The sequence below is a fragment of the Coenobita brevimanus genome, chromosome 13 (assembly GCF_032717465.1).
Source record: "Coenobita brevimanus isolate Jiangsu-jjx chromosome 13, ASM3271746v2, whole genome shotgun sequence".
Lineage (NCBI taxonomy): Eukaryota > Metazoa > Arthropoda > Malacostraca > Decapoda > Coenobitidae > Coenobita > Coenobita brevimanus.
This window is the reverse complement of record NC_136966.1, coordinates 56,453,274-56,465,691: the sequence shown is the minus strand read 5'-3', so window position 1 is coordinate 56,465,691 and position 12,418 is coordinate 56,453,274. Positions and strand designations below refer to the sequence as shown.

Below are 12,418 nucleotides of genomic sequence, written 5' to 3'. Positions count from 1 at the left end.
GTCACCAAAGCCCATTAGAACAACGACCCTTATATTTCTGAGGGCATTGGGAGGAGGGAGAGAGAATTCTGACATTCACACTCTTAGTCCATGAAGACTAAACATTCACAAGTTTTAGCCAGATACAGAAGTTTAGTGTCCAAGAATGGGATTGCCAAGCCTAATTGTGGGATGAAGTATTTCCTGGAAACTTGGGGTGGCCAGGCATCTGACTACACCACTACCAGATGATCTTGTAAGCATTTTGTGCATGACTTTTTTTTTTTTTTTTTTTTTTTAAATAAGATAGTGTGTTAGCTGGTGATAGTTGGTAAGTGTGTAGAGTTTGACAGTTAGCTGGCTGTATGTGAGTTGTATCCCTGGTAAGTGTGGGCCATGATACTGATGATTGCGTATGTTATGGTAACATCATGTTAGAGTTGAGTTTTGTGCAGCTGTCTTTATTGTACTTTCAAACAGGGTAGGTGTTGGAACACTTCTGATTTTTTATACTTTTTTTTTCCCATGCAAGTTATACTATTAGGATTGCATTGTATTTGTTATAACAGAATAGTTGAGATACATTGGTAATGGTATGATGTATGAGCTGCATTGTAGTATATTTCTTCTGCTTATCTCTGACCAACTAATTTTACAGGCATGAGTGGTGAGGTTGATGATGATGAATGTTGAGGGATTGGTTGTGTAGCATAGTTTCTGCCACACACTTTTTTTTTTTTCCACACCTTTGTTATACAGTGCTCACTCCAAGTGCAGTACCTGGAATGCTGTTGATATAAAAATAATGAAAATAGCAAAAGGAGGATAGAAAATATAAAGATCACAAAAACATATAACACCTGGAAACAATTATTGGGTAAAAAAAAAAGGGGGGGAGGGGAGAACACAGTCACAAGGAGAAAAAAGGAAGCAAAGTACTACTGCTTCTTTATGTAAAGTATATACTGTACTGTACTTAATGTATTTTTTAAGCTTAGTGTGCATTTTACCGAGGAACTGGTGTGGCACAGGCGCACTACCATTACCACAACACGCTCGAACAGCAGCACAACCATGAGTGTGCTTGCATGACAACCCCCACACCACTCTACACCAGTGCAGATTTGCATTGTACTTCCTCCTTTTTAACTTGGCCCAAGTGTTTGTCCTTTCACAGCATATTTCCCATAGCTCAGTGGCAGAATATGACAGTACTGTGGCTCTACATTTTTCCCATAGCACATCATCATGTCTAGTATTATGTTCTTGCATTAAACCCTTATTATACCTCAGCATTGAAGATGGAGAGAGATGAGTTTTGGGCTTCACCATGAAAGCACAGTTTTTTTTTCATACTTTATTAGAGGATGTCGGTTTGGGCCTCACCATCAAAGCACACTGTTTTTCACAGAATTCATTAGTCAGAGAAGTTAATAGTAGTTACTTGTACGAAATTTTTTTCCTCATAATTCTCAAAAAGTTTATGCCTAATTCGTCTGGTTTTCTACAATGAATGCATAATCTGTAAAGATTGCACAGTTTAAAATGATAATGCAGACACAAGGAGCTAATGTGATGAATACCCTCAATAAACAGGGATCCAGCATGCATTTACAGACATACACTGCTGGTTCCCATATGCCAGACAGCCCCTCAATGTATGCTTTAGTGAATTTGGCTTGAAAGGTGCCACTCCCACAACTTATGTCATGGTTGCGTGAAATTTAATGAGGCTTAATTATGAAGTAGGAATGAGCCTCCTTGGTTATTAGTTAAATCAACCCTTTGTCATCAACAGAGCTGAAAGGGGTTCATGATCTTTGTCACTTTATGATCACAGTACTGTATATTGTCATAAAGAGTTGATGTGTATACTCACGGACCTGGATCCTCAACTTTCTTTATGCCCACTCTCTAATGCCCAATTTGTGTTTACTTTTGTTGACATATGATGTGTTAGATAATGTTTTAAGTTTCATGTGATGCTGGTGGAGTCCTAGAAGATGAAATTGGAAAATAATGTCAAGGTTAGTAAGGGATTTTTTGGTGGTGGCATTGGTGAGAGCATTATAGCATATATGTTCAAAGCTGACATAGATTCCTAACCCTTTTCAACCACCATATGTAGTCAAGTTGGACAGTCAATTTGACAAGCAACCAAGGAGACTCATTCCTACTTCATAACAATGGCTCATCAAATTTCATGCAACCACAACTTGAGTATTTAATATGGGAGGGTGGCCCAGTTCTGTCGGGAGAAAATAAGAAGATTATAGGGGTGACGGGTTCAGGGTACCTCTTCCCACATAGTAAAACAGGGTGGAAGATAAATTATTTTGAGGGAAATTTATGCCATTTTGATAGATCCATTGGTATTTTCATTGGTTTTCACTCTCATCTTAAATGTCAGGACCAACTTGCTTAGCACCGGGCTCCTTCGCTGCTCATGGGGTGACTTGGATGATGGGTGGATGAATTTCCTGTCTGAATTGTTGGATGATGGATGGATGGTTGAATTGTTACACAACACGTGTGCCAAACAAGTTGGAAAAGGAGTGGATGATGATTCTTTGGTTTGTTTTATCATGGGGGACACACGCCTAAAGAATCAAGTATGTATTTAACCCATTTGCTGCATCAGTGTTTGTTTACATGTACATCCCGTGTGCGGCAGTTTTCAGATATTTAGAAAAATATTAGAAAAAAAAAAAATATTGTCAAAAGATAGAGAAAACAATCGTGAGTTCAATGGTATATAACACAATATAGCAAACAAAAAAATAACCTCTGATAAAGGTCCGTGAAATAATAAATATTCCCTGTGGGGTGGTGCCAGGCAAACGATGTGTTATGGTTGCACTGTGTCGTCAGTGTCAATCTTGCGATCAGATTAAGTGTAAAACAACATCTGAACCATCACTGTCATCATCTAACAACAAATCACTATCATTACTACACTCATCCACAGATTTCATCCAATATTTGCTTGGGCTACTGCTAGCGGCGACATGGAGACTATTTCATACCTTTACCTTCGGCATTTTGTAGGTAACTGAGCTGAGCTGTGCACCTTGTAAAAATGCATAATCTGTGTACGGGAATATTCTATAGGGTGCTAGCTGATGTATTTTGTGCCATTTCTGATGACGGAATTTTTGAAAGCAGGAAATCACATATGATACAGCCGCAGTGAGAGCCATTTGGACTCAGATATCCTATATGATACAGCCGCAGTCAGTGGGTTAATACTAATATACACAAAACCCTTGGCATAGTCGCATTAAAGCATAATCTCCAGTCCTAAATATTCTGAATCTTACCTTTGTTTTTCCCAGAAGTTACAGTAAAAGTTATCAGAATTTGACTTTGAGGGAGCACTGTTAATCAAAGTTGGTGGAGGCAGGATTCCAGGGGTTTGAATGATGAGTGAAGTTGTGGACCATTTTATTGGACAGATTGTACTTCCCTCCCCCGCCCCATTTTTTTTTTTTTTCCCCCTCGCTATCTGGACCCAACCATTCTCCAATTGTAGGGAGGAGAAAATGCTTAAATGATGATGTGTAGTAGGTAATGTGAAGCGTGTTGTCAAAGAAAATCATACATCTTACATACATCATCTAAATCCGTTTTGCCTCATAAGGAACGTAGGAGCCCAGGGGTTGGCATGTCAGTCTTGACATTTAAGACGAGAGTGACTAGCCTCACTCATCCTGAGTGGCATTACGTGAACAATAAACCCCCTACCACCCCTTAGATATAAACCTACATAGGCACAATCCGACTGGAGCACCTTAATTACCCACTGAACCTCCAGGTGCCATAAGTTACGTTATATGGTTACCACCCAGGATAATAAATGGCTTCCTGGTGTACAGGAAACCATTTGGCTTGTCACCCAGTGTAGAGTCAATCGTAGACAGAAGTGAAAGAAAAGAATGAAGGAAAGAAAGAAGGAAGAGAGGAAAGAGCAGTCACCTGAGTGCAGCAAAATATCAAGTGAGTGGATGGTGAGTGCCTCCACCTACCACTAAAGAATATGTCAGAAAATATGTACAGATAGTTAGGCTTGTGAGATGAAGCCAGAATTCCAGGGCCCAAGATGGTGAGTGATTGAGTGTCTGGCCCATTTCACAGGGCATGATGTCATAAATTCCTTTGTTGGGCTTCCTCTTTGCTTTCTGGATCCTGCTTCACCTCATCCTTAGGTGGGAAAGAGGTCAGGATGATAATGAATTATTATATGTTTGGATGACATGAATGGATGAAAGGCCATTAGGTTGTTGTGAGATGAGAGGTATGTGGCTGAAGGCTTGGAGTGTGTTTGGTGTTAGCTGGGATGTGTGTTTGGTGTATGAGAAGAGAAAGGTGTATTTGGTGTGTGGTGAGAGGGAGTGGTATGTTTGGTGTGAGGTGAGAGAGAGGTGTGTTTGGTTTGAAGTGAGAAAGATGATTAGATACTGTACTGAAATAATAGGTGGTTTGACCCCCTTCAGTACAAGTATCTTGTGCAAAATAATCAGATGGTAGCAAGAATAATAATAAAAAAAGGTAGAACACAAAGAACTGGAGATTATTGCTAGCTCTTTCAGTGTGAGAGGCCTTTCTAAATTATTTCATACTGAAAGAGGTAATAGCAGCTACTGTATTTAGAGAAGAATGTGTGTAGTTTAAGAGAATATCTGTAGATAAGTAAAGAAAGTAGTTTAATAAGTTTCCATTATTTATTTATATACTGTATATATATATAAAACTTTCATGAATAATAATTGGTGATGTTATGCTGTGAACCTTCTTCAGTTTTTATGTGTATTTTCGAAAGTGTTAAGAAAGAATAATAGAAATAATCAAGGAACCTGGAGACAGTATCATAAATATAAGTGAAGTGCATAACATAATGTTAGTACCTGGAACTATTGCCCTTGTTCCTTATAATAATAAAGGCCCCCCATTCTGTAATACTATAGAAACCAGATTATATTAGCCTTCATCTCTCCAGTGAAGTACTTTACTCCTGTTATTGCTTGATCATTTTATTCAGATTTGGGGTAACATTCTGCAGTGCAGGGGTCAAGGTTAATTAAGGGTATATCTAACCCCCCAAGTGAAAAAACCAGAGGCCAGTAAATTGTCTGTCACAAGCAAATGTAAAGCATAAAATAATCCCCAGATTGAGGTGGATGTTAAGGTACTGATGATTGCAACTCTTCTCTGGCATGAATGTGATGTATGTGAATGTTGTCATGTGTGTGGTGATAGGTTGGGGATGTGATTTATGTGAATATTGTTGTGCCTTGTATGTGGTGATAAGTTTTGTGACCTAAACTTATGAATATGCCAGAGCTTTAGTTATTTATCTCCTCCCCAACAGCCCCTCGGTGAATAATGATGAGCAAGTGAAGCCTCGGTCTTTGCGCTTCACCTGGAGCATGAAAACCACATCCTCGCGTGACCCCAATGACATCATGGCCGAGATTCGCAAGGTAGACCAACCCCAGCACCATGAATAGCAACGACAAGTAATCCAACCCCTGCATGTCCTGCTTTAACACACTGTCTTCATGCTAGCAGCTATCTCCCTCAAGTTGCCTCCACCCCACGACCATCATCCCACCACGCCCCACCCTCCCATCCCCTTGTCACCACGGGCCCTCACTTGTCTTCCTCCGTCCCAGCTCCTCACTAATGCTTCTTCAGTACTTCACATTACTGTATGTCTACTCTCTACTGTTGCTCCAATTTGTTTGACTGGCTCACTTGTCACTGCCATACCTTCAGTACTTCATATTACATCTACTCTCCTTTGCTGCTTCCTCTTTTATCATACTGGCTTGCCTCTCATTCTAGCACCATAGTATTCGGTACTGTTATTATTCATTATTCTTCCTTCTTTGCTGCTTCTCACAAACTTCGATCACTTTCCATTTTCCTTCAGTACACTTTAGTACCTCACTTTACTGCCCTTATTCCTTCAGTTTGCCCTTTTACATTTGGTAACTGCCCTTGCCTGACCTCATTTCGTTTCATCACTACTGTAATTCCTTCAATACTTCTCTCCTCCACTCTGCTGCTTTGAAAGTATTTTTCTCTTTATCTGGTCTTTGCTGTACTCTTGCTCCTTCATTATATCCCACAACCTCTGCCTTCTTCTGTCCATACACTTCATTGCATCTCTGCTGGTTATCCATTTTCTTTAGTGTATGTCTCTTCTCTCATCTTTGCCTCATACGTGATACTCCTGTCTTCATATTACCCTCAGGGCTTATTTGTATCCTCCAGTGTCTCTTGAAGTTACTCTCATATGTTAGTTTTATCCTGTAGTACCTCTTGAAACTCCCACTTGAGCTCTGTTTGTCTTGGATTTCCTAGTGCGTGTGCCTCATATTTCTGCAAATTTTCACATTCTCCATACAAAACTCTTCCTTGACACTCACTCCACTTAACTCCCAACCTTAGCCTTAAGAATTCTCATGAATCCCCTCTCAGTAGTTACCCTCACCTGTAGTTACATGAGTATTCTAACTTTTTCATTAGATGATGAATGAATAAGAAGTTTTGTAAGTTTTCACATTTAATATATTTTTATGTCATTTTTTCTCCCTTGGTGTCTCACATAAGTACTCAGTCCCAATTCTCTCTCAGACTCTGTTATTCACACCGGGCCCACTCTTCTTCGTCTCTTGTCTCTGCACGTAACAGTTTTAACATCAGTATTGTTTCTTAATTCTTATTTTCTTACAGATTGCTACCTACTCCAAGTTTCATTCCTTTTGTTTCCTTCAGTTTCCCATTGACCATGACATAATCAACACAGACCTTAATGCCTTTGTCTGTTCTCCTGTCATATATACTGTTGTCAGTCTCTTTTGCCACAAATCATACATGATCCACATCATGATTGGTAACATTGTCATTAATGCTGCAGAGGGATGCATTCATGCAGTGGCACTGATATACTTGGAGCCCCACTGCTCCTTCAACTCCCCTATCCTCCAAAAGGAGGTTAGTGAATCACAGGGGAAGGGCAGCTTCTGCCAACAGGCCACCAAGTTCATCTTCAGCTGGGTCTGAGTCCATAACAACAAGACGGCATCATTGGTCATCCTCTATTTCCACTAATATTTCCATCCTTGTCTTTTCTTGTATTAATGCCTTGCCTTTCATATCTCATCTTTATCTTATCCAGTCTCTTTCTGCTTCAACTTCTCTTTTTGGCTGTTTTTCCATCCTATCATACAGTGCCATCTTTATCCTCTCATATTTCTTCTTCATTCCTCCCTTTCTCCCCCCATCCCCCCTCATATATCTCTTCATGGATTCTGTCCCATCCTGTCTGTGGTTTCTCGTATTTCTCTTCTTGATCTCTATCCCACCCTGTCATTCTCCCCCTTAGACACCCTCCTTCCTTCATTCCCCACCCCACCCCACCCCATCCCCCCATGCCCCCTTCCCAACTCTACCTCCATTAGGCAAAGTCCCTCCAATAGGTCACAGTGTTGGACAGCCTCGGAGCCCAACCTCTTACAACCCGTATATGAGTTTCTTTCACTTCCCAGTGTTATAAAGCTAACCACCACAGCTGATTTTTTTGGCCTGTGGCTCCGCTTCAACTTAGAGCGTTTGATATCACGTGAAGAACTGATCCATTGTTTTTTGTCTTGAGTTTTCTGCGCCCCATTTGACTTTATTTTCTACAGTGGCTTCTGCATCAAGAGAGCTAATCCAATTTTTGACGAGGCATCCTCTCATGTTCTGTTACCCTCTTTTTCTTTGAGTTTTGATTGTTTCCTCTGACATTTCACATTGTTTACTGTCAAATAAGGTTATGAGGAAAGTAAAGCAGGCTGTTAGATGGGTGTATTATCAGTAAAGTGTTGAAAATTTTTGGAATTGTGCCTTTGGTCAGTTATATTTTTAAATCATTGCATATGCATGGTCTTTAATTTCTTATGAAGGTACATAATTTAATTCATTGGCCTGATACATGGTCATATTTATTTTTTGCATGTAATTCCTTAGCAGAAGGTCCCAAATCTTGTTATGTTTTGTTGGACTAGCCTGACTGTAGAGAGATAGCTTCTGTATCAGGACAGTGTCTTGTATTTGTACTGTAAGTGTGATTTCAGAATGAGTAATTTACATATTTTGTTTTGGCATTGTTAACTTTTTGCATCAAAATGATTTGCTTGAGTGATATTCTAATGAAAGCATGGGAAGTTAGAATTAACATACAAATGGTCAGATTTGTACTTGTAGTAATTTATGGTTGTGCAATTCTCCCTTCTGTTCCAGGTGTTAGATGCAAACAACTGTGATTATGAGCAGCGAGAAAAGTTCTTGCTTCTCTGTGTCCATGGAGACCCCAACACAGACTCCTTAGTGCAGTGGGAGATTGAGGTGGGTTGGTCTCTTACTGCCTCTTTCAGCTTTATTATTAAAACAGAGTGCCTGAAGGTGTGGACAGGTCCCTAGTTTATAGTGATAACTTCAGAAGCACGTGATGATGATGATAAATCTGACATTTCTGTCATTGCATGCTACGCTTTGTAATGTGGAATGCAAGCTGATAGATTTAACCATTACAAAAGTTCCAAAAATATGGTTCAGATATGAGAGGCACACTTAAAAGCTTGCTCTCAGTTCTTATTATAGGGCCCTTTTTAAAGTGCAGTTGTGAAAGGTGGTGTAAAGGAAAGAGTAGGGATAACATATGCTTTGTGAATGTTTAGTTTTGCCCTAAAGCCTCCGTAATAACTAGCCATTTAGAGGGAAAAGAAGTCCCATGTATTTTGTGCCCACCTTTTATATTATAGGAAATACTGAGCTAGTTGCAACACAAGTTCTTGGAGGTGGTGATACTATATTCTTGTGCCAGTCAAATGACAGGTGCCCAGCATCTATTCTCACTCTTTATAGTCTTTTACAACACACACATAGTAGGTAAATTGTTGCTCTCCTATCCCAAGGAAGAAAGTAGGAAAGCCAAGATGCTTTGATTTATTAGAGCTTAACATAGTTCTTAATACTGTACTTAGTAACAGTACTCAGTTAATTATTATTGTCTTATATATGTTATTTCTTTACCAGGTGTGTAAGTTGCCAAGACTTAGCTTGAATGGTGTTCGGTTCAAGAGGATATCAGGAACATCCATTGGGTTTAAGAACATTGCCAGCAAGATTGCCAATGAACTAAAACTGTGACTACAAGGAGACTTTGAATTAGGAGATTCTCTAGTGGAAGTCCCACTTGGGCACCACACAGCCTAAGTGTGAGTTCTTCTCTTCAGGTCAAAATCAGAGGTGTCTGACCAGTGATGTGTCTGGGTCACACAATTTTGTTAAAAGATTCAGGGAATTAAAACATATTCCGAAATGTGCCTAACATCCATCTGAATTCTTTTTGTTATGCGTTAATGTAGAAACTTTATGATATTAAAAGTATTTACAAGAAATGTTGGCACAGATAGTTTCGGAGGTGTTTTCAATATGCATTTTTGTGCTCTGACCTGGACTTGTTTTATCAGGCCCTCTACCAAGCTCACCTGAAATTTAATTAAGAAGCTCATCCATGGAAACGTTCCCAGGCCTCTCGTAAAGCACCTTGGGCTTGTCGGCTTCCTACCCTCCCTCTCCAGGTGCACTGTGGACCTTCGCTGCTCCCAATACACTTGCCTTGAGGAATTAATCATGGCCACAGGACTTGTTTGCATATAATGAACTAAGCTTTCTTGACTCTTTAACCTGTGAATGAAAACTATATCTATCTGTGATATACCTATATATAGTGTTATATATTATACAGACATAATATATAAATGCATATATATGTATATCATGAATCAGTTGCTGGTAGCAAAGTGTGATACCTGAAATGAAACGTATTTGAAGAATTTGTGAAGAACTTCAACTAAGTGTCTTAGTACTTACTGGGGTGCAGCAGCACTGGCCAGGTGGAGTGGTTGTGGTAATGTGGTGGCACACCATAACTGAGCTTATGGTAGTGTGGTGGAGCATCACAACACTGGCCAGGGTGGTGTGGCGGAACGTCAACACTGGGCCACGCAACCAGTGAGGCCAGACCCACCATATCATGTATCCTCCTGTGTCAGCCTCACCTCACCTGGGACCTTCTCATCCCTATGTGTTGCACTCGCAAGCAGATCAGTAAGAGGTCCCAACCCAACTGTTGACCTTGTTTTCTTGTGTAAATACTTTGGCTGTAGGACTACAAAATTAAAAGTTGCCCAGTTTTGTTATGTATAACCTATAGGATGAAGTTGGTGATTTGAATATTGATATGTACAGTATTGTAAAGATTTGGTCACTAGCTGACTGCGAACATAACCCTAATCCTGGTTACAGAACTCTAGTGTGCGACGTGTAGCATGAGCAGAGCTTCACTCCCAGTTGACCCACCCACTTCTGTAGAAACCAAAGACTGGGACTTCACTTCTGTTGTGCCTGGGTTATATAAACTTATTGAGGAGTAGTGCGTTGCGAGTTTGAGCCAACTGTCGAGATATTTTTTTTCTAATTTTTTTTTTTTTCTGCCATATGCCCCACCTAGCCATGTATATTTACAGACCCCTTGTTGTAAATGATGTAGTCTTTTTGATTGGTCATACATCGATACCATTCTTGATTTTTATTTTTATTTCTTTACTATTATTGCATACCAATAATCATCTCTTCCTGTGATTCATTGCTTACTTCATCTCCAAAGCACCTTGAGCTAATTATTTCTTTTGAAGCTCCCTCCTGTGCATTCTGTCCCCTCCCCGTTTCGTCAGTTTCTCTCTCCCCTCCCCCTTTCTTCCTTTTCTCTCTCCACCTCCCCTTGTCTCATCTCCTCCCTCATGTGACTTTGAGCCTTCAGCCTCCCCTGCTTGATGTAGGCCTGAGGATCTGGAGGTTTCATGTTCATATTCTGCTTTTATTTCTCATTCATTGTGTAGATATATTTACCCTGCATTGTCATTGTCATTTTATTTTGAAATTGCTATAATCATTTTTCATCTTGGTTAGACGTTCTAGTGGTGGCAGTTAGGTCATTGATTTTAAAAACTTCTTTTGGGGATTATAATCATGTAAATTTATAGCTGCTACTGTTTAATAAACTCATGAAATGATAATGTATGGACCATATAGCAACAGTTTTTCCCAGCAAAACCTTTGGTTTTATCATTTCCTTCCAAAATCAGATGAAAATTATTCCATACCAGGCATTATACTGCTGGTAACCTGAGCAATATTGGGGTTTTTTGTATGGCAGACCAAATCAAATAAAGGTGAATTTTTACAAATAAAGTCTCATGAACCTGTTGGTACTCAGGCCTGGTCACAGCGCCCACCCCACCATGGTCACCTCAACAACCGCAAAAGACGATCTTTCTTCTTGGATTTATCAATTTTTTAACAAGGTTTATTTAATAATGCTGCTGCATATGTTCATTCCTGTAACTACCTGTGTACATACTCAACTAGTAGCCCTTGAAATACAGTGACAGTTCACATAAATTTGAGTTTATTTACATTCCTTATCAGCAGAAAAGGCTCTAACAATATCATTATATGACGGCAGTTGTTGGTGAACTTTGGTTAGCATTGCAGTACCGTATGAGGTTGCATTATTTGTACATTGGTAATTACTGATCCTTGTCAACTGAATCACAGTGTAGCATTTGTTTTCACCTGATGGAACTTGGTCATTCACAATTTATGTCATAGTTACATGAAATTCAATGAGCCTTAGTAAGGAGTCGTCTTGTTTACTGGTAAAGTCAGATCCCCACTCAGACTGCAATTAGCTGTCAACCAAGCAGAAAGGAGTTAGGGATCTTCATAAAGTTTGAGTAAATGCTTTATAGCCTTCCCCAGATGTGCAGCCAAGAAACCAACCCACAGCAGTCATCAGATGGAATGTAAAGTCTATGTTTTGCTTTAAATTGCCATGATCTCAGTGCTAGAATGATTTCTCACTTACCCATACAAGTCAGTTATGTGAATTCTGGTTAGATCATGTTCACATGGAGCGAAGTTAAGCAGTTTGCCTATCCGTTAGACCAGTGTGCAGGTATAAAAGCCCAAGTATACAATGGTGGAAGTAATCACTATATTGCCCAGGCTATTAACTCTCAGTAAGACTGTTTTCAATGTACTGTACATACTCTCAAAAATCACTGTAATTATTATCGTTACATATGTATACCCTTTGCAGTATCTTAAACGTAGGACAAATCACTGGTTGCAGACAGAGCAGTTCGATCAGACTGAACTTTAGGCTACAACCTCCAGCTATATCAACAAATCACTTGTTTCCTTTATAATGTTTTACAATAAAATATTTTATGATTATTTTCTATTTACTAACATTTTTATATGTAGTGTATAGATAAGTGATTGTATTGTGTTACAAATCTTGGACAGTAAAAAAGCAGTTGTT

General features: G+C 39.5%; 1 protein-coding gene across 10 annotated transcripts in view; it reads left to right on the top strand.

Annotated features, from left to right (window-relative positions):
- The window catches only part of LOC145414299 (serine/threonine-protein kinase MARK2-like), a 197,145-nt gene extending 184,815 nt beyond the window's left edge, over nt 1–12,330 (top strand). For 9 of the 10 annotated variants that reach the window (XM_080283889.1, XM_080283890.1, XM_080283888.1 and 6 more), the window contains 3 exons: nt 5,348–5,459; nt 8,269–8,373; nt 9,064–12,330. In XM_080283889.1, coding sequence (XP_080140015.1) covers nt 5,348–5,459; nt 8,269–8,373; nt 9,064–9,177 — 331 coding nt within the window. In that variant the 3' untranslated portion in view covers nt 9,178–12,330. Of the gene's footprint in view, nt 1–5,347; nt 5,496–8,268; nt 8,375–9,063 lie in introns of those variants that run through there. The other variant, XM_080283902.1, reaches the window with a different exon arrangement.
- Nucleotides 12,331–12,418: the final 88 nt, after the last annotated feature.